Source organism: Hypanus sabinus, chromosome 30 (assembly GCF_030144855.1).
Source record: "Hypanus sabinus isolate sHypSab1 chromosome 30, sHypSab1.hap1, whole genome shotgun sequence".
Classification (NCBI taxonomy): Eukaryota; Metazoa; Chordata; class Chondrichthyes; order Myliobatiformes; family Dasyatidae; genus Hypanus; species Hypanus sabinus.
In genome coordinates this window covers 27,370,130-27,390,124 of record NC_082735.1, presented here as the reverse complement: position 1 = coordinate 27,390,124, position 19,995 = coordinate 27,370,130, and the positions used below count along the sequence as shown (strand labels likewise).

Sequence of the window (19,995 nt, the reverse complement as noted above, 5' to 3'; positions counted from 1 at the left end):
TTCTCATTCATTTCTCATTCTTAAGTTGCCCTCCATCCACCATGGGTTAGGTGGACAATGACAAAAAAAAGTCAAAATTACTACATATCTACATTCACTTTTTAAAGGCAAGTTAAAAATTATGCTCCTTTTGATATCCCTTCTGTGGCCATCTTTGCTCTCTGTACCAGTTTCTACATTCCTTTCCTTACTACAAAGGTTTGTGTTCTTTTTAAGATTGCCTAGTTGCAACGAGCATGCTTTCAAAAGACAGCTTTACAGAATGTGTTTGAGTAAAATGCAAAGCCTTAAATTCTTGTTAAATAATCAAAAGTCTGTGTCATTGTTGGAAAAGTTGCTGATTAGAGTCAGTATTTATAAATTAGAAGTTAGCCTGCACTGGGGAAGAATAAAAAAACTAACTAAATGCCTCTTCCTTTGACCACATTTGCATTCCTATTTTAAAAGACTGGACATGAGTATTAATTATTAAGATGAGTATCTTTGTGAGATATATTTTTCCTTGGATTTTGTCATTGCTGTTAAATTTGCTTTGCTAAGTGGAATTCAGCTGCTGCATAAAAGATTACCTTTTCAATTCTCCTAACTCGTGATCACCATGATAAAATTATCCAGTGTTTTCTTTTGAATGTTTGCATCCTGATGTATTAGCAGGAAATGCCTACGCATTTGACATTGCTTCTGATGGTTTAGAGATATTGAGGTAATTCCAGGAGACTAATTAAATATTAACAGTTTGAACCAGTAAAGGACTTGTGAAAAGTGTTAGCCTCCGGCCTTATAAAAAGAGAGGTTCTAAAATCTGTGGAAAGACCTTTCTTCAAATGTTTGGGATTTGTATCTAATGTAGTTAATAGAATGAGGACTCCAATGTGTGGATAGATTAGAGAAGATAGGATTATTTGGCTTTAGCAGGGACAAAATTTATCATTAGAACAAGAATAAAGGCATTGTTATCCTGGAGCCAACTCTAGTACTTGGGAAGATGCTGTCCATTACTCTGCCTTCCTACTTTTCTGCTGTATAACTCCCGGGCTGAATCCCCATTCACTTAGCCAATCACACGCATGTAGGTCTTTTAAGTACAGCATTTGCTGAGTATCAATGTGTGTGTCCTCTACTCCATCAGAAAACTCCATGTGTAGTTCAGTGCAATGCCCATTACTGAGACTTTACAGCAATATGTAAGGAATTGGCCCTTAGATCCTGAGCTGGATCATGCCTGGAATGGGATTGAAGCCTCCATTCAATTGAATGGGGATTTTTAACCTAAAGAAAGTAGAAGGTACATTTTTTAAAATCATTGTACTTTAATTTTTCCTGTTTATTGAATTTTCATTTAATCTTTTAAATACATTTTTATATGTATTATCTATATTACTTATAGTATTTCTATATAAGAAACATTTAAAAAGTGCTCATCAGCTTTGACAAAAGACATTTAAACTTCTGTCAAAGCATTGCGAGGGCAAGGCCTCTAGATTAGAGCCCTTTATGAAAGTAACTAGAGTTCATCCCTCCACTTGTAAGTAGGTTTGGGTGGGCAGGAATTATGTGCAGCAGTTCTATTCAATGGGCCTGATTGGAGAAAATCTACTTCATTATTGCTTGTTTCCATAATATTCAAAAAACAACTGTGCCTTGTATCTGCTGCTCTGTGAGATCAGAGAATTTCAATGAATCTGTTAAAATGTCCCTATATTCTACAGATATGTGATCCCCCAATTATTATTGTGTCTCCATATAAGGACTCTGCATCTGTTATAAAGCCTTAAAAGTATTTTTTTTTCTTTTAACAATTCAAAGTTGTTGTGTGATTGTTAATAAATCCAAAAGCTTGCAGTTTTTTTTAAGCATAATACTATAACCAGCTAAGTTGATCGATCCAGAGCTGTGGAAGACTTGATAGGTATTCAAGATTAAGAATGGTTTTGATAGTATAAAACTGGCTTTGCAGTTAACAGCCAGAGTCACAAGTTTAAGACTCAAAATATCCAGGAACTGAAATTATTATCGAATCGCAAATGTCCTGCTTGTAAATGCTATGGAAGATTTGTTTAATTCCTTCATAATAAAATCAAATATGTTACCGAATGGAAGCAAAACTAGGGCAATGAGTACCAGTGTAGGTGAGTGTGATGAATTAGTGTTTTTTTTTAGAGAGAATTGACACAATGGGTTAAATAGCAGGCAGTGCACTGCAATTTTAAATTTGCTTTTCAGGTGCTGCCAAGAGGCCAGGGGATAATTGTGGCCTGCTGTAATGTACTATACTTTATCAAAATTGCTTTATATTTTCTTTGGAGGGAGATAAACATGCTCCTTAAATTCTAACCTTAATTTAGCATCATTATTTGACTTGTTCATGAGAAACTTAATACCCCTGAGGTCACAGTCCCAAGTTTCCTTTCCTGTAAAGAATGGTGACTTGTATATTTTAGAGAAGCCTTTGACAAGAGTTTAAGAATAGTGTTAAGAGTAATAAGTCTATCTACACTTGTATTGAGTTTGAGTCCACTCTTAAAATGCTGGGTAGAGAATTGATCTTGTGTAGGAAAGGTCATATTTGGAAGAAAGCATCACTGGAATGCTTTGAGGTAAATGTGTTGTCCTGTAAGGAAAGAATTAGCTAGAAATTAGAGTGATAAATGTATTGCCATTAAAATCTCTATTCTTAATGCAAAGTGTTGAGAGGCTCATTTCCTTGCCCTTGTAATCTTAGGTAAAGGAATTGAAGGATGATCATGTTGGATGGAGATGAGAAGTCTCTCACTGAAGATTGTAGATCTTTTAAATTCTGTGTGATTGATAAGAGTTTGGACAATAAGGGAAATAAAAAAAATAGAACTGAATGATCTTATTTGAATGGTGGAATAAATTCTTCCTACTTTTCCTTCTATTAATCTTCATGACACCAAAATATTGAAGTGTAAATGATATTGCAAACCCTGTTTTATGGGATTTATTTTTAATTATGATGTGTGAAGAGGAAACACAGTAGTACAACAGTGACAGCTGGCATGCTTCTCAAAATATTTCACATTTTCTTCATAGTTAGCACTCTGACCACAACTATACAATTATTTATTTGTGGGGTTTTTTTGCATTGTTGCCCTTATTTATAGAAAATTCTCAAGTATGTATATTCTATATTTTGTGGAGGCTATATCTGTACTTTGGCTTTGCTTAACAATATATTTGATTTTGCTGTATTGTAGTAACTTTGATATTGAACATTCCAGTCTATGTCCATATTTACTGTTAACTTCTATTTCTGAATTCTTTACCAACAGTCTTTCAAAAAGATCAGAAGAATAATTCCCTCTGTGTAGAGGAAAGGGGCATTGAAATTTCATTGCTTTACCTTACAATTCTTTCCTCTTCTGGTCCAAAGAACTGAAGATGGCTGTGTAGGATTCTAACAATTGTACATGTGAATGAAAAGATTCTGGCTGAAGCCTTCCAAGGAGACCATTTATTTATGGGTGGAATTGGGTGGGAGAGAGGGAAGTTTTCCATGATTGGATTTGGGCGCTCTATCCCATGGTAGGTGGAGGCAATTTATTTGAAGAATGAGGATTATTCTACATGGATAGTAGTCTACCTTGATTCTTCATGAATTGGTATAAATATTATTTTGCATTTTAAGTTGATAGGTTTGTTTGCAGAAGATCTAAGATTTAATTGGTTCATTTACAGAATTAATAGATTCAATTAGAATTGTTATAGTATTATTTAAGTAGTAACCTGTTTTGGAAATAATTTCTTAATCCTTTATGTTTGGCTAACTTTCTTTTTGCACATTTCATGCCCTCTACTGTAAAACAAATAGGAATTTGATCGATAATATGCCTTCTAAGGATTTTGGGAATTGGTATTTGTAATTCATATTAGAGTTCAATATGATGCTTGTATGATTGAAATAGGATTAGGCCGAGCCAGCATGGATTTACCAAGGGCAAATCATGCTTGACTAATCTGTTGGAGTTTTTTGAGGGTGTAACAAGGATGTTAGACGAGGGTAAGGCAGTGAATGTTGTGTACCTAGATTTTCAGAAGGCATTGGATAAGGTGCCACATAGGAGATTGGTGAGTAAAATCAGAGCTCATGGCATTGGGGGCAGGGTTTCAACATGGATAGAAAACTGGTTGGCAGATAGAAAGCAAAGGGTAGCAGTGAATGGGTGTTTCTCCGACTGGCTGGAGGTGACTAGTGGGGTACCACAGGGCTCTGTATTGGGACCACAGCTCTTTACGATTTATGTCAACGAATTAGATGAGGGCATTGAAAACTATATCAGCAAGTTTGCTGATGATACTAAACTGGGTGGCAGTGTGACATGCGAAGAGAACGTTAGGAGAATACAGGGAGACTTGGATAGGCTGGGTGAGTGGGCAGATACTTGGCAGATGTCATTCAATGTGAAGAAACGTGAAGTTATCCACTTTGGAAGCAGGAACAAGAGGGCAGAGTATTGTCTGAACGGTGTAGAGTTAGGTAAGGGAGAAATGCAAAGAGACCTAGGAGTCCTAGTTCACCAGTCAATGAATGAGCAAGTGCAACAGGCAGTGAAGAGGCAAATGGAATGTTGGCCTTTGTTACAAGGGGAATTGAGTACAAGAGCAAGGATGTCCTTTTACATTTGTACAGGGCCCTGGTGAGACCACACCTGGAATATTGTGTACAGTTTTGGTCTCCAGGTTTAAGGAAGGACATTCTGGCAATTGAGGAAGTGCAGCGTAGATTCACTAGGTTGATTCCTGGGATGGCAGGGCTGTCTTACGCGGAGAGATCGGGCTTGTACACGCTGGAATTGAGGAGATTGAGAGGGGATCTGATTGAAACGTTTAAGATAATTAAAGGATTTGATAGGATTGAGGCAGGAAATATGTTCCAGATGTTGGGAGAGTCCAGTACCAGAGGGCATGGATTGAGAATAAGAGGTCAGTTATTTAAAACAGTTATAGGAAGAGCTTCTTCTCCCAGAGAGTTGTGGAAGTGTGGAATGCACTGCCTCGGAAGATGGTGGAGGCCAATTCTCTGGATGCTTTCAAGAAGGAGCTAGATAGATATCTGATGGATAGGGGAATCAAGGGATATGGGGACAAGGCAGGGACTGGGTATTGATAGTGAATGATCAGCCATGATCTCAGAATGGCGGTGCAGACTCAAGGGGCAGAATGGTCTACTTCTGCACCTATTGTCTATTGATATTCCAAAACAAAAAATTGATAGCTGATGGCCATTAAAGAGTCACATTGACTGGATTATATCAGTTATTTGAGATAATCTTAATTTCACATCTTTGGAAGTAATTTTCCATTTATATTTTGCAGTTCACAGTAGGAATAGTGCAAAGAAACAGAAGTAATCTTTCTATTGAGATGTAATTGTTAATTGTCTTTAACAGGTTTCTTTTCACCTTCCCAACCCCTGTGCATTTATTTCAGAATAAGACTGTTGCTACCCCAAACCAGGGGGTATGGGACATGAGAGGCAAACAGTTCTATGCTGGCATTGAGATTAAAGTCTGGGCAGTTGCCTGCTTCGCACCACAGAAACAGTGCCGGGAGGAAGTTCTAAAGTAAGGATCCTTTCATTTACACAATGAAGCATTCATTGCTAGATTTGCTGGAAAGCACCAATGTCAAAAATAGAAAAGGCATTTTTTTTCCCCTCAAAAAACTGGGTTAATAGTTTCATTTCAATTTATGATTTTCTGTACAGTACTTTGTATGACTTAAATTTTGAAATTAAAATATACCTGTTCTAAATACCATTTTTATTTACATTAATGCTTTTTGAAAGAAATTGTCTATATCAAATTTGTTTTTAAAATTCTCATTTTTATTGTGCAAAAAGGGAATTATTTTAACCGAAATGAGTTGAAATATTTAATGGGTGGTGGTAATTTTTTTTGCACAATTTCAAATTATCGTACAAGTGCAGATGCAAAGCATTAAAAAAATAAATTTAACTTGTGCTGATTGATTTTTTTTTTAACTTTTTTGCTGTTCCTTTTTTCTCCTTTAGGAATTTTACTGATCAGCTGCGTAAAATTTCCAAAGATGCTGGAATGCCTATTCAGGGTCAGCCATGTTTCTGTAAATATGCACAAGGTGCAGATAGTGTAGAACCGATGTTTAAGCACTTGAAGATGACTTATGTTGGTCTGCAGTTGATTGTAGTCATCCTCCCCGGGAAGACTCCTGTTTATGGTATGTGTATAATGAGTATTATGTAACAGTAACTCCATTGGGTATTACATTACAAGGTAGTGTTTGGGTGCTAATGGAGTCAAAAAATAGATTCACTTCTTTAAATGCAGAAATGATCAAACCATTTCAGCTCTATAGTGATCTCAATTTATCCAAAAAGCAAGTTAGAACAGTAACGGATATTTATGGAAATGTTTTGGTTTATCGTAACTTTTGGTTTTTGTTCAGTATTAACATATCTGCAAAATCCTCGTACCATGAGGATTTCAAACAGAGTTTTAAAAAAATAATAATAATAATGAGTAGGAAATCCAAGTTCAAAAGGTATTCAACTTGGATACTATCCACAAACCAGTTAGTAATTTTGCAAGGATCTGGTGGTAGATTGTTAGCTTGTCCTTTTGTGCAATAATATTTGTACCAGATATTAAATTAAAAAGATAGAAACTTCTAAACAATAATGTAACATCATTCTCTATCATGAAGTACCTAATTGGGAGTTAAATTTTCTCAGTTCAGTCTTCCATCTGTAGACTAATTATTTTTCATCCAGACTTGCTTTATTCAGGGATTGTTAAACTCTCTGAAATATTTCTATTTGATCATTCCATCTCCTTGTTATGTTGGTGTTCAGTACCATTATAGTCTAATACATCTTGCTCACAAAAAGCAGAAATAAGACCATATCATGTAATTAATATTTAATGATATTCCCAACTGTAAAAATTTCTTGAAACAAAAAATTACTCTACAAGGTCAAAAATAAAATATTTCACAAGATATGGAAATACAGGAGGTTATATATAAGATCTGAAGCAAAAAAACAAACTACTAGAAGAACATAGTGGGTCAGGCAGCTTCTCTTGAGGTAAAGGAATAGTTAACATTTCGAGTTGAGACCCTATATCATAATGGATTCTAGGTCCTCATGTAAGGTCTCAACCTGAAACTTTAACTCTCACTTTGCCTCCACAGATACTGCTTGACTTGCTGAATTCCTCTAATGGTTTGTGATTTTTTAAAAATACATTTTCAAAGACATCCATATTTAATTTTAAAATATTGGAGTCAACCAAAAGCTTTTGTATTTTGGAAAAGTTTCAAATTGGATGTTCGTGCAGAAAATTTCATTTTAAAATGTTTATGTACTTGTCTCCAGCTGAAGTAAAACGTGTGGGTGACACCTTGTTGGGAATGGCCACACAGTGTGTTCAGGTGAAGAACGTAGTCAAAACATCCCCCCAGACATTATCAAATCTTTGCTTGAAGATTAATGCAAAACTTGGTGGAATAAATAATGTCCTCGTACCTCACCAGCGGTGAGTTCTGTCTGCATTATTTTTTATTACTTTTCATTTTAATAACTTGTGTAGCTATATAAAGTGTTTTATGTAATGTCTATTCCTATTAAGTTGATTTCAACATTATACCTTTGAAGTTCATTCATGTGCAAAGGCCAACATAGCAGTTCTAAGTCAAAAACATATTTGTAATGACAGAACATTAATATTGTTAGTTTAATGAGAAACATTGAGCAGGACAACTGTGAAATGTAAAACAATAGTAGTAAACAAATAGAAACAAAATAAGTCTGCATTCCCAAGTAATGAAAGTAACCTAATAACTGTACGTTCAATCTAGATGTTTTAAAATCATACTAAATGTTTAAAAAGTGTAAGTTAGTGAGGGATATTTGTATTTGGGAAGAATGCTTAAAACTAATATTGTATGATTGATTTTTATTTTCTTTATACCATTTTATTCATTCCTCTTTACCACCATGCTGAAAAGAACACTTCTAATGTCAATAATTTCAAACACTTAAAGGATTTGTAAGAATGTAAAACCAAAGAGAGTGCAGCTGCTTTGTTATTTTCTACAATTATGTCTGCATCACAATTGTACTTTAAACGCCAAAAAATGTTATTCTAATTGATTGACAGTGCCCAATGAGAGTAGGGAGGGTACATATCTTTACTAATTCCAGCCGCTAACCTACCCCTCCACATACCCCCACCATCACTACTTTATAATTTCCTCTCTGAACTATCATACATGTATTCAGTCCTGTTCCTAGTGTCACTTTATGGACATACAATCAGTCTATGTATGTAAGCTATTTTATTTATGTTTATTGTGTTCTCATTATTATATTATTTATCTTATTGTGTTTTTTGGTACTGCATCAAATCCAGAGTAACAATTATTTTGTTTTCCTTTAAACTTGTGTACTGGAAATTACATTAAACAATCTTGAATCTTAATGATAATTCCTTAGATTATACCCATCAGTTACTTCACTTTTGACTCTTAATGTTACATTTTAAAAGATGGAAATTTTTGTTGTACATAGACCATCTGTATTCCAGCAACCTGTCATCTTCTTGGGAGCTGATGTCACACACCCACCAGCTGGAGATGGCAAGAAACCCTCAATTGCTGCAGTAAGTTCAATTTGATAGTTGGAAACTAAGTCTGCCAGCTCTGGGTAGCGGGGTGCGGGGGCAGAGAAATATTGAATAACCTGAAACACTGTTAGACTGCTCAAAATGCAACAATGTAAACTTAGATATTCTTAACCTTGCACAGGTAATGTACAGAAAATTCAGCCAGAACACCATCTTAGAATTTTTAAAAAGTGTTACAATGTCATTATAGAATTATTGTTAGAAGAAAGCCATCACTGTTCCAGCAACCAGTTGTAATCTTGATCACTGATGTCAGGTACTCATAGCAGAAGATACCAGCTTATAGTCCTCTCCACAGTCCGATTGCCAGCTGACAGTTATTTGGGTCTCTATAGTGGGAAAAATACAGGTAACGCAATAACATCTCCCTATGGAATCAGCCAGCTATTGTGCAATTGACTCCTGGCATGCAGGGAATTGGGAGAGAAGGGTAAAAGCAAGTATGTTCCCAGGTCTTTTGCACAGTACTGTTTTTGTCAATGTGGAGTGGCGAGTGAATTTGTAAATCTGGCAGAAGCAAAGGACGTTGGAATGGCAAGGGTTGAGTGCTGCGGGATGGGGGTGATGTGAGTGCAGACACAACCAGCCCTTAGATGCCAGGCAAGGTTATTTGCTTCTAAACAATTGGTTTAGTGATCATTACAGAATGTCCCTCTGGTGCTTCCTTCTCCCTTCTCCTTTAACCAACCATGATTCCCCTCTCCTTGCCCCCTTCCCACCTTTTTTTTGCGGCAGCAGTACAGTGCAACACATACATTTGCTGCAGTAGAATACAAAAGTCTTGGGCACCCTAGCTATTTATATACAGTATATGTGCCTAAGACTTTGGCACATATATACAATACCTATAAAAAGTATTCACTTCCCTTGGAAGTTTTCATGTTTTATTGCTTTGCAACATTGAATCACAATGGATTTGATTTGTTCTTTTTGGCACTGATCAACAGAAAAAGACTTTTGTGTCAAAGTGAAAACTAATATCTACAAAGTGATCTAAACTAATTACAAATATAAAACACAAACCAATTGATTGCATAAGTTTTCACCCCCTTTAATACGACACACCACATCATCGCTGGTGTAGTCAGTTGGTTTTAGAAGTCACATAATTAGTTAAAGGGAGATCTGTTTTTGGAGACCTGTGTGCAGTCAAGGTGTTTCAATTGATTGTAGTAAAAATACACGTGTATCTGGAAGGTCCAACTGCTGGTGATTTCAGTATCTTGGCAAAAACAGAAGAACACTCCAAGTAACTCCGCAAAAAGATTATTGGAAAGCACAAATCAGGAGATAGATACAAAACACTGAATATCTCTTGGAGTACTGTTAAGTCAATCATCAAGAAATGAGAAGAATAGGGCACAGCTGTAAATCTGACAAAAGCAGGCTGTCCTCAAAAACTGTGTGACTGTTCAAGAAGGGGACTAGTGAGGGAGGCCACCTATGACAGCTCTGGAGGAGTTACAAGCTTCAGTGGCTGAGATGGGAAAGACTCCACATACAACAACTGTTGCCCGAGTGCCTCACCTGGCACAGCTTTATGGAAGAGTGGCAAAGAGAAAGCCACTGCTGGGGGGGAAATAAACTCTCCTGAAATCTCAACTAGAGTTTGCCAAAAGGAATGTAGGAAACTCTGAAGTCAGCTAGAAGAACATTCTATGGTCTGATGAAATCAAAATTGAGCTTTATGGCCATCAGACTGAATGCTGTGTTTGGCGTAATCCAAACCCTGCACATCATCAAAGCACACCATCCCTACCATGAAGCATGGTGGTAGCTGCATCATGCTGAGGGGATGCTTCATTGCAGCAGGCCTTGGAAGGCTTGTGAAGGTAGAGGTTCAAATGAATGAAGGAAAACCTGATGCAGTCTGCAAGACAACTGCAACTTGGCATAAGACCAAAGTTACATAGGAATGTCTTAAAAACCATGAAGTTATGTCCTGGAGCAGTCAAGGCAGAGTCTAGACCTCAATCCAATTGAGAATTTGGGGTTGGACTTAAAAAGGGCTGTTTGCTCAAAATCCCCATGCAATCTGACAGAGCTTGAGCAGTTTTGTAAAGAAGAATGGGGGGAAATTGCAGTGTCCAGATGTGCAAAACTGATAGAGACTCATACACACAGCTGAAATTGCTGCCAAAAATGCATCTTCTAAATACTGACTTGAAGGCGGTGAGTAATTACACAATAAATTATTTTGTTTAATAATTTTAATAAATTTAAACCCAATTTGTAGAAATTTGTTTTCACTTTGACATGAATTTTTTTTGTCATCAGTGTCAAAAAAGTCAAACTAAATCCACTGTGATTCAATGTTGTAAAATAACAAAACATGAAAACTTACAAGGAGGGGTGAATACTTTTTATGGACACGGATTATTATACCATTAATAACATGGTGTTCAAAGAAAATTTTTCTTCCTTCAATTGGCTCTAAAGTGGAGGAAGGGTTTGTCCCTCACAGCAGTAGTACTGATTTTAGTTCATTTGTTTTCTAGGTGGTTGGTAGTATGGATGGGCATCCCAGTCGATACTGTGCAACAGTGCGTGTGCAGACATCAAGGCAAGAAACATCTCAGGACCTTCTCTTCAGTCAAGAAGTAATCCAGGATCTGTCCAACATGGTGCGTGAGCTTCTAATTCAGTTTTACAAGTCAACTCGCTTCAAGCCTACACGTATCATCTACTACAGGGGTGGAGTATCTGAAGGGCAAATGAAACAGGTTTGTATCTGTTATTGGGGTGCTTTCTGAATCACTTACTGCATTTTCCAACATTGATAAATCTCTGCAACTGTGTACTTCAGTCTGAGCCAGATTTCTGTGGCTTTCCTTGTTTGTGTTGATTGTTTTAGAGGGAAGCATCTCATTATCTTGCTTCGCTTCACAATAATTCAACCAATAGCTGAGTTGAAACGGACAAGTCCTTGAAATGATTAACATTTGGTTTTGAAGGCTTGAAAGCAGCTCACTTAGCTTGGAAAAATAATTTGACTGGATTGGACTGCTCTACATTGAGTACTTGTGGCCATTTTACATAGGTTGTTACTAAAGGTTTGGTGGATTGTGGGGTGTGAAATTAATACTGAAAAGTTAATTAATGCCAATCATGGTGAAATCAATTAGATGTTCCTGCTGTTTCAGTTGTATAATTTTGTTCTTATTTAAACTTGAACTTAGGTTGCCTGGCCTGAGCTTATTGCTATTCGAAAAGCCTGTATTAGTTTAGAGGAAGACTACAGACCTGGCATAACGTACCTTGTTGTTCAAAAACGACACCATACTCGACTATTCTGTGCTGACAGAAGTGAAAGGGTAAGTATTCTAGAATGCAAATTGTTTCAATTTGGGTAAATGCACCTACAGTTCTGAAATTCATTTATATACCACAAGAATTATCATTTGCTTTACCCAACTACATAGGAGTATTGCTGAAGAGAGTTGGGATAAATGGTTTATTCTTAGACTGGCAGTTGGTGACTAGTGGTGTTCCACAGGGGTCAGTGTTGGGACCTCAACTCTTTACAATCTATATTAATGATTTGGAGAAAGGGACTAAGTGCAATGTATCGAAGTTTGCTGATGACACAGAGATGGGAGGGAGTGTAATGAGTGCGGAGGATATTGAAACCCTGCAGGGGGACATAGATAGGCTGAGTGATTGGGTAGACATTTGGCAGATGAAATATAATACTGACAAGTGTGAGGTCTTGCACTTTGGCAGGAAAAGTAATAGAGCAAGTTATTATCTAAATGGAGAGAAACTGGAAAGTGCTTCTGTGCAAAGGGATCTGGGGGTCCTGGTGCAGGAAACACAAAAAGTTAGTATGCAAGTACAGCAGGTGGTCAAGAAGGCCAATGGAATGCTGGCTTTTATTGCTAGGGGGATGGAGTATAAGAACAGGGAGGTCTTACTGCAGTTGTACCGGCTATTGGTGAGACCACACCTGGAGTACTGCGTGCAGTTCTGGTGTCCATATTTAAGAAAGGACATACTGGCTCTCGAGGCAGTGCAGAGAAGGTTCACTAGGTTAATTCAGGGGATGGATGGGTTAATGTATGATGAGAGGTTGAGTAGGATGGGCCTCTACTCATTGGAGTTCCGAAGAATGAGAGGCGATCTTATTGAAACATATAAGATTGTGAAGGGGTTTGATCGGGTGGATGCGGGGATAATGTTCCCAATGATGGGTGAAACTAGGACTAGTGAGCATAATCTTAAAATAAGGGGATGCCGTTCCAGGACTGAGATGAGGAGAAATTTCTTCACTCAGAGGGTAGTGGGGCTGTGGAATTTACTGCCCCAGAGAGCTGTGGAAGCTACTACACTCAATAAATTCAAAATGGAGATAGTCATTTTCCTGGATAAAAATGGCATTAGGGGATACGGTGAGCGAGCAGGTAAGTGGACATGAGGCTAGGTTTAGATCAGCCATGTGATCTCCTGGACCAGTTTTCGATAGCCTGGATGGGTCAGAGAGGAATTTTCCAGATTTTTTCTTCTCAATTGGCAAATCGTTTTTTTTTCCCCGGGTGATCACATGGGTTTGGGCGGGGTGAATAATAAAATAAAATGGGCGGTATGGTGTCCTGTTGGTTGGCACTGTTGCCTTGTGGGATTTGGTGAAAACTAGAGTTAAGATTGGATCAGCCATGATCTTGTTGAATGGCGGAGCAGGCTTGAGGGGCCGATTGGCCTACTCCTGCTCCTATCTCTTATGTTCTTTTGTTATGAAGCAGATGAACAACCTATTGTTCCCATCTGATCACTTTTCTGTGACACCACCTGGAAATTCTGCAGGTGTAAAGCTAGATTGTAGCACCACAGTGATGCTTCCAAAATTTAATAGCCTACAAATAACTATCCTGCCCTGCATTTTTTATTTTTTTAAACAAACTTGCAGGAAATCTAGGACTTTTCTACAGGGGAAAAAAAGGATAATATTGTTAAACAGTGAATGAAACTGCACTAGTTTTCTTTTCATAAAGGTTTTATTTTCCATTGATGGCCTGGTATTCAATTTTAAATAATGAATGCTCTCTTTATAAGACCATATGAGAGCAAAGTCAGGCCATTTGGCCCATAGCGTCATCATGGCGGATCCATTTTCCTGTCAGCCCCAATCTGTTGCCTTCTCCCCATATCCCTTCACACCCTGACCAATCTAGAATCTGTCAGCCTCTGCCTTAAATAATACATAAAGACTTACACTCCAAAGCTGCTTCAGCAAAGAATTCCACAGATTCACTACTCCCCATTCTAAAAGGGCTCCCCTCTATTTTGAGGCTGTATCATCTGGTCTTAGATTCTCCCACCATATCCACTATCAAGGCCTTTCACCATTTGATAGGTTGTAATGAGATTACACCTCATTCTTCTAAATTGTAGTGAATGCAGGCCCAGAATCACCAAACGTTCTTCGTATGACAAGCTATTTAATTGTGGAATCATTTTCATGAACTTCCATTAGACCATAAGACATAGGAGCAGAAGTAAGCCATTCAGCCCATCTTAGTAAACTAAGGAGCCATGGAATCCAAGAGGACATTGCTTTGTGGATCCAGAACTGGCTTGCCCACATAAGGCAAAGAGTGGTTGTAGAGGGGTCATATTCTGCATGGAGGCCGGTGATCAATGGTGTGCCCCAGGAATCTGTTCTGGGACTCCTTATGATTTTTATAAATGACCTGGATGAGGAAGCGGAGGGACGGGTTAGTAAATTTGCTGATAACACAAAGGTTGGGTGTGTTGTGGATAGTGTGGAGAGCTGTCAGAGTTTACAACTGAACATTGATAGAATGCAAAACTGGGCTGAGAAGTGGCAGATGGAGTTCAACCCAGACAAGTGTGAGGTGGTTCATTTTGGTAGGTCAAATTTGTTGGCAGAATATAGTATTAATGGTAAGACTCTTGGCAGTGTGGAGAATCGGGAATCTTGGGGTCCGAGTCCATAGGACACTCAAAGCTGCTGTGCAGGTTGACTCTGTGGTTAAGAAGGCATATGGTGCATTGGCCTTCATCAATCGTGGGATTGAGTTGAGGAGTGTAGAGGTAATGTTGCAGCTATATAGGACCCTGGTCAGACCCCACTTGGAGTATTGTGTTCATTACTGGTCGCCTCTATTGGAAGGACGTGGAAACCATAGAAAGGGTGCAGAGGAGATCTACAAGTATGTCGCCTGGATTGGGGAGCATGCCTTATGAGAATAGGTTGAGTGAACTCGGCCTTTTCTCCTTGGAGTGACAGAGGATGGGAGGTGACTTGATAGAAGTGTACAAGATAATGAGAGGCATGATCATGTGGACAGTCAGAGGCTTTTCCTCATGGCTGAAATGGCTAACATGAGAGGGAATAGTTTTAAGGAGCTTGGAAGTAGGTAAAGAGGAGATGTCAGGGGTAACTTCTTTACGCAAAGAGTGATGAGTGCGTGGAATGGGCTGCCAGTGGAGTTGGAAACAATAGAGTCTTTTAAGAGACTCCTGGATGGCTACATGGAGCTTAGAAAAATAGAGGGCTATGGGTAAAGCCTAGGTAGTTCTAAGGTAGGGACATGTTCGGTGCAGCTTTGTGGGCTGAAGGGCCTGTATTGTGCTGTATGTTTTTCTGTATTTCTAGTCTGCTCCGCCATTCAATCATGGGCTGATCCAATTCTTCAGTCATCTCCACTCCTCTGCCTTCTCCCCATACCCTTTGATACCCTGGCTAATTAAATGCACCCAATGACTTGGCCTCCACGGCCGCTCGTGGCAACAAATTGCACAGATTTACCACCCTCTGACTAATGTAATTTCTCCACATCTCTGTTCTAAATGGAAGTCCTTCAATCCTGAAGTTGTGCCCTCTTGTCCTAGACTCCCCTACCATGGGAAATAACTTTGCCATATCTAACCTGTGCAGGCCTTTTAACATTCAGAATATTTCTATGAGATCCTGCCCTTATTCTCCTGAACTCCAGGGAATACAGCCCAAAAGCTGCCAGACATTCCTCATACAGTAACCCTTTCATTCCTGGAATCATTCTTGTGAATTTTCTCTGAACTCTCTCCAATGTTGATATATCCTTTCTAAATTAAGGAGTCCAAAACTGCACACAATACTCCAAGTGTTGTCTCACAATGCCCTAATAGAGCCTCAACATCACATCCCTACCTTTATATTCTATACCTCTAGAAATGAATATGCCAACATTGCATTCGCCTTCTTCACTGCTGACTCAACCTGGAAACCTCCGGGGTATCCTGCACAAGAACTCCCAAGTCCCTTTGCATCTCTGCATTTCTCTCCCCATCTAAATAATTGCTTGTATATTTCTTCCACCAAAGTGTATGACCATACACTTTCCAACATTGTATTTCATTTGCCACTTAATTTGCCCATTCCTCTAAACTATCTAAGTCTCTCTGCAGGCTCTCTTGTTTCCTCAACACTACCTGCTCCTCCACCTATCTTTGTATCATCAACAAATTTAGCCATAAATCCATTAATTCCATAGTCCAAATCATTGACATATATTGTAAAAAGCAGCGGTCCCAACACTGACCCCTGTGGAACTCCACTGGTAACTGGCAGCCAACCAGTATAGGATCCTTTTATTCCCACTCTCTGTTTTCTGCCGATCAGCCAATGCTCCACCCATGCCAGTAACTGCCCTGTAATTCCACGGGCACTTACCCTGCTAAGCAGCCTCGTGTGACACTTTGTCAAATGCCTTCTGAAAATCCAAATACACCACATATACTACATCTCCTTTGTCTACCCTGCTTGTAATTTTCTCAAAAAATTGCAGTAGGTTTGTCAGACAGGATTTTACTTTCAGGAAACCTTGCTAGCTTTGGCCTATCTTGTCATGTGGCTTCAGGTATTCCATAATCTCATCCCTACCAATCGATTCCAACAACTTCCCAACCACTGATGTCAGGCTAACAGGTCTATAGTTTCCTTTTTGCTCCCTCCCACCCTTCTTAAATTGCAGAGTAACATTTGCAATTTTCCAGTCATCTGGTACAATGCCAGAATCTATCGATTCTTGAAAGATCATTGTTATTTCCTCCACAGTCTTTCCAGCTACTTCCTTCAGAACCCGAGAGTGCGTTCCATCAGGTCCAGGAGAGTTATCCATTCTCAGACCATTAAGCTTCCTGAGCACCTTCTCAATCGTAATTTTCACTGCACATACTTCACTTCCCTGGTACACTGCAGATGTCTTCCAGTGTTAAGACTGGTGCAAAATATGCATTCAGTTCCTCTGCCATCTCTGCGTCTCTCATTACAACATCTCCAACATCATTTTCTGTTGGTCCTATATCTACCCCCAACTCTAATTTACCTTTTATATACATAAAAAAAGTTTTTAGTATCTTCTTTGATATTAGTCACCAGCTTCCTGACATAATTCATCTTTTTCTTCCTAATGATCTTCATTGTTTCCTTCTGCAATTTTTTAAAAGCTTGCCGATCCTCTACCTTCCTTTGGATTCCTTGTATACCCTCTCTTTTGCTTTTACTTTGGTTCTGATTTCACTTGTCAGCCACAGTAGTGGCCTTCTTCCATTTGAAAATGTCTTCTTATTAGGGATATATTCGTCTTGCATTTCCCTCATTTTTCACAGAAACTCCAGCCATTGCTGCTCTGCTGCCCTTTCTGCTAGTTTCCCTTTCCAGTCAACCTTGGCCAGTTCCTCTCTCCTGCAATTGTAATTTCCTTTATTCCCCTGAAATAACAGCACATTGAAACTTAGTTTCTCCTTCTCAAATTTCAAAGTAAACTTGATCATATTGTGATCACTGTTCCCTAAGGGTTCCTTAACCTTAAGCTCTCTTATCACCTCCAGATAATTGCACAGCCCCCAATCCAGCACAACCAATCTCCTAGAGGGTTCAACAACAAGCTGTTCTAAAAAGCCATCCCTTAGACCTTCTACAAATTCTCTTTCTTGAGGTCTACTACTGGCCTGGTTTTCCCAATCCACTTTCATGTTAAAATCCCCAACGATTATCATGACGTTGCCCTTCTGACACGCCTTTTCTATCTCCTGCTGTAATTTGTAATCCACATCCCGGCTGCTGTTTGGAGGCCTGTATACAACTGCCATTAGGGTCCTTTTACCCTTGCCATTTCTTAACTCAACCCATAGAGACTCTACACCTTCCAATCCTATGTCATCACTTTTTTTTTGTAATTTATTTTTTATTAAAGTTCATCAAACATTTCCATAAAATGTATTTCAGATACTGTACATGTATATCATGTATTCATATTTGCCACAAATCTCCACATAATATTTATCTGAGGTATACACTTGTAGAGAAGAGAGGAAAGAAAGAACAAGCAAAAGGAGAAAACTACGTACAAGTAGGGGGTGATATTTTTTTTTACAATATATTCATTGATTTGTGAGAATAAAATCAGGCCTGTGAGGTGTTATGTAGTTAAACTTTTTTTCCCAGAATGAATCAAATGTCCCAACTTATGATTAACAGATGACATCCCTTTCTAATGATTTGATACTATTTCTTATACACGGGGCCACACCACCCTCTCTGCCTAATAACCTATCTTTCCAATACAGTGTATTTCCTTGGACGTTCAACTCCCAATGGCAGCCATCCTTTAGCCAAGTTTCAGAAAGTGTGGCCACAACGTCATACTTGCCAATCTGTAGCTGAATTTCAAGATCGTCCATTTTATTTCTTATGCTGGGTGCATTCAAATACAACACTTTCAATCCAATATTTGTTGCTTTCTGTTTTAGCTGCACCACGCCTGAATTGCCCTGTGACTCATCCCACTGGCTGTGATTATGCCTCTTCTCCTGCTTGTCCTTTCTATCACTCTGGTTCCCATCCCCCTTCCTTTGAACCTCTCCAGTTTCAGCATATCCCTTCTAAGATAAGGGGCCAAAACCTGCTCCAAGTGAGGCCTCACCAGTGCTCCCTAAAGTTTCAACATTACGTCCTTGCTTTTATTTTCTAGTCCTCTTGAAATGAATGCTAACATCGGTTTTGCCTTCCTCACCACAGACTCAACATGCAAAGTGACCTTCAGGGAATCCTGCACAAGGATTCCCAAGTCCCTTTGTACCTCAGTTTTTTGTATTTTCTCTGCATTCATAAAACAGTCAACCCTTTCATTTCTTCTACCAAAGTGCATGATCATACATTTTTCAACACTGTATTCCATCTGCCATTTTTTTGCCCATTCTCCTAATCTAAGTCCTCTGTAGCCTTTCTACTTCCTCAAAACTACCTGCCCTTCCACCTATCTTCATATCAAAAAAGCAAATGCTTTCCCATTAATAACTTTGCAATAACTTTGCAATAACTTTGCAATTCCATCATCCAAATAATTGACAAATAAAGTAAAAAGTGTCGGTCCCAACTCAGAACCCTGTGGAACACCACTAGTCACTGGTAGCCAGCCAGAAAAGGCTCCTTTTATTCCCACTCTTTGCTTCCTACCATCAGCCACTGCTTTATCCATGCTAGAATCTTTCCTATAATACCATGGGTTCATAGCTTGTTAAGCAGCCTCACGTGTTGCACCTTGTCAAAGGCCTTCTGAAAATCCAAGTACACATCAAGTGATTCTCCTTTGTCTATCCTGCTTGTTATTTTTTTCAACAAATTCTACCAGATTTGCCAAGCAAGATTTTCCCTTGAGGAAACCATGTTGACTAAAGCGTGTTTCATCATGTGCCTCCAAGTATACCCTAAGACCTTATCCTTAAAAATCGACTCCAGTGTCTTCCCAACCACTGAGATCAGACTAATTGGCCTGTAGTTTAGTTTCGTCTGCCTCTCCCCCTTCTTGAAGAGTGGAGTGGCATTTGCAATTTTCCAGTCTTCTGGAACCATTCCAAAATCTAGTGATTTTTGAAAGATCATTACTAACGACTCCACAATCACTTCAGCCACCCTCTTTCAGAACTCTGGGGTGTACACCATCTGATCCAGAATCAGAATCAGGTTTATTATCACTGGTATGTGATGTGAAATGTGTTAACTTAGCAGCAGCAGTTCAATACAATACATAATATAGAAGGGAAAAAAAACCAAAATAAAATAATAATAAGTAAATTTATTACAGTATACGTACATTGAATAGATTAAAAATCATGTTAAAAACAAAAATACTATATATTCTAAAAAGTGAAATAGTGTCCAAGGGTTCAACGTCCATTTAGGAATCGGATGACAGAGGGGAAGAAGCTGTTCCTCAATCGCTGAGTGTGTGCCTTCAGGCTTCTGCACCTCCAACCTAATGGCAACAGTGAGAAAAGTGCATGCCCTGGATGCTGGAGGTCCTTA

At 38.6% G+C, this 19,995-nt stretch overlaps 1 protein-coding gene across 2 annotated transcripts in view; it reads left to right on the top strand.

Annotated features, from left to right (window-relative positions):
• The window catches only part of LOC132383486 (protein argonaute-4), an 86,229-nt gene that overhangs the window by 50,978 nt on the left and 15,256 nt on the right, over nucleotides 1-19,995 (top strand). For both annotated transcript variants that reach the window (XM_059954487.1, XM_059954486.1), the window contains exons 11-16: nucleotides 5,452-5,585; nucleotides 6,035-6,219; nucleotides 7,379-7,538; nucleotides 8,573-8,663; nucleotides 11,186-11,410; nucleotides 11,867-12,001. In XM_059954487.1, coding sequence (XP_059810470.1) covers nucleotides 5,452-5,585; nucleotides 6,035-6,219; nucleotides 7,379-7,538; nucleotides 8,573-8,663; nucleotides 11,186-11,410; nucleotides 11,867-12,001 — 930 coding nt within the window. The remainder of the gene's footprint in view (nucleotides 1-5,451; nucleotides 5,586-6,034; nucleotides 6,220-7,378; nucleotides 7,539-8,572; nucleotides 8,664-11,185; nucleotides 11,411-11,866; nucleotides 12,002-19,995) is intronic.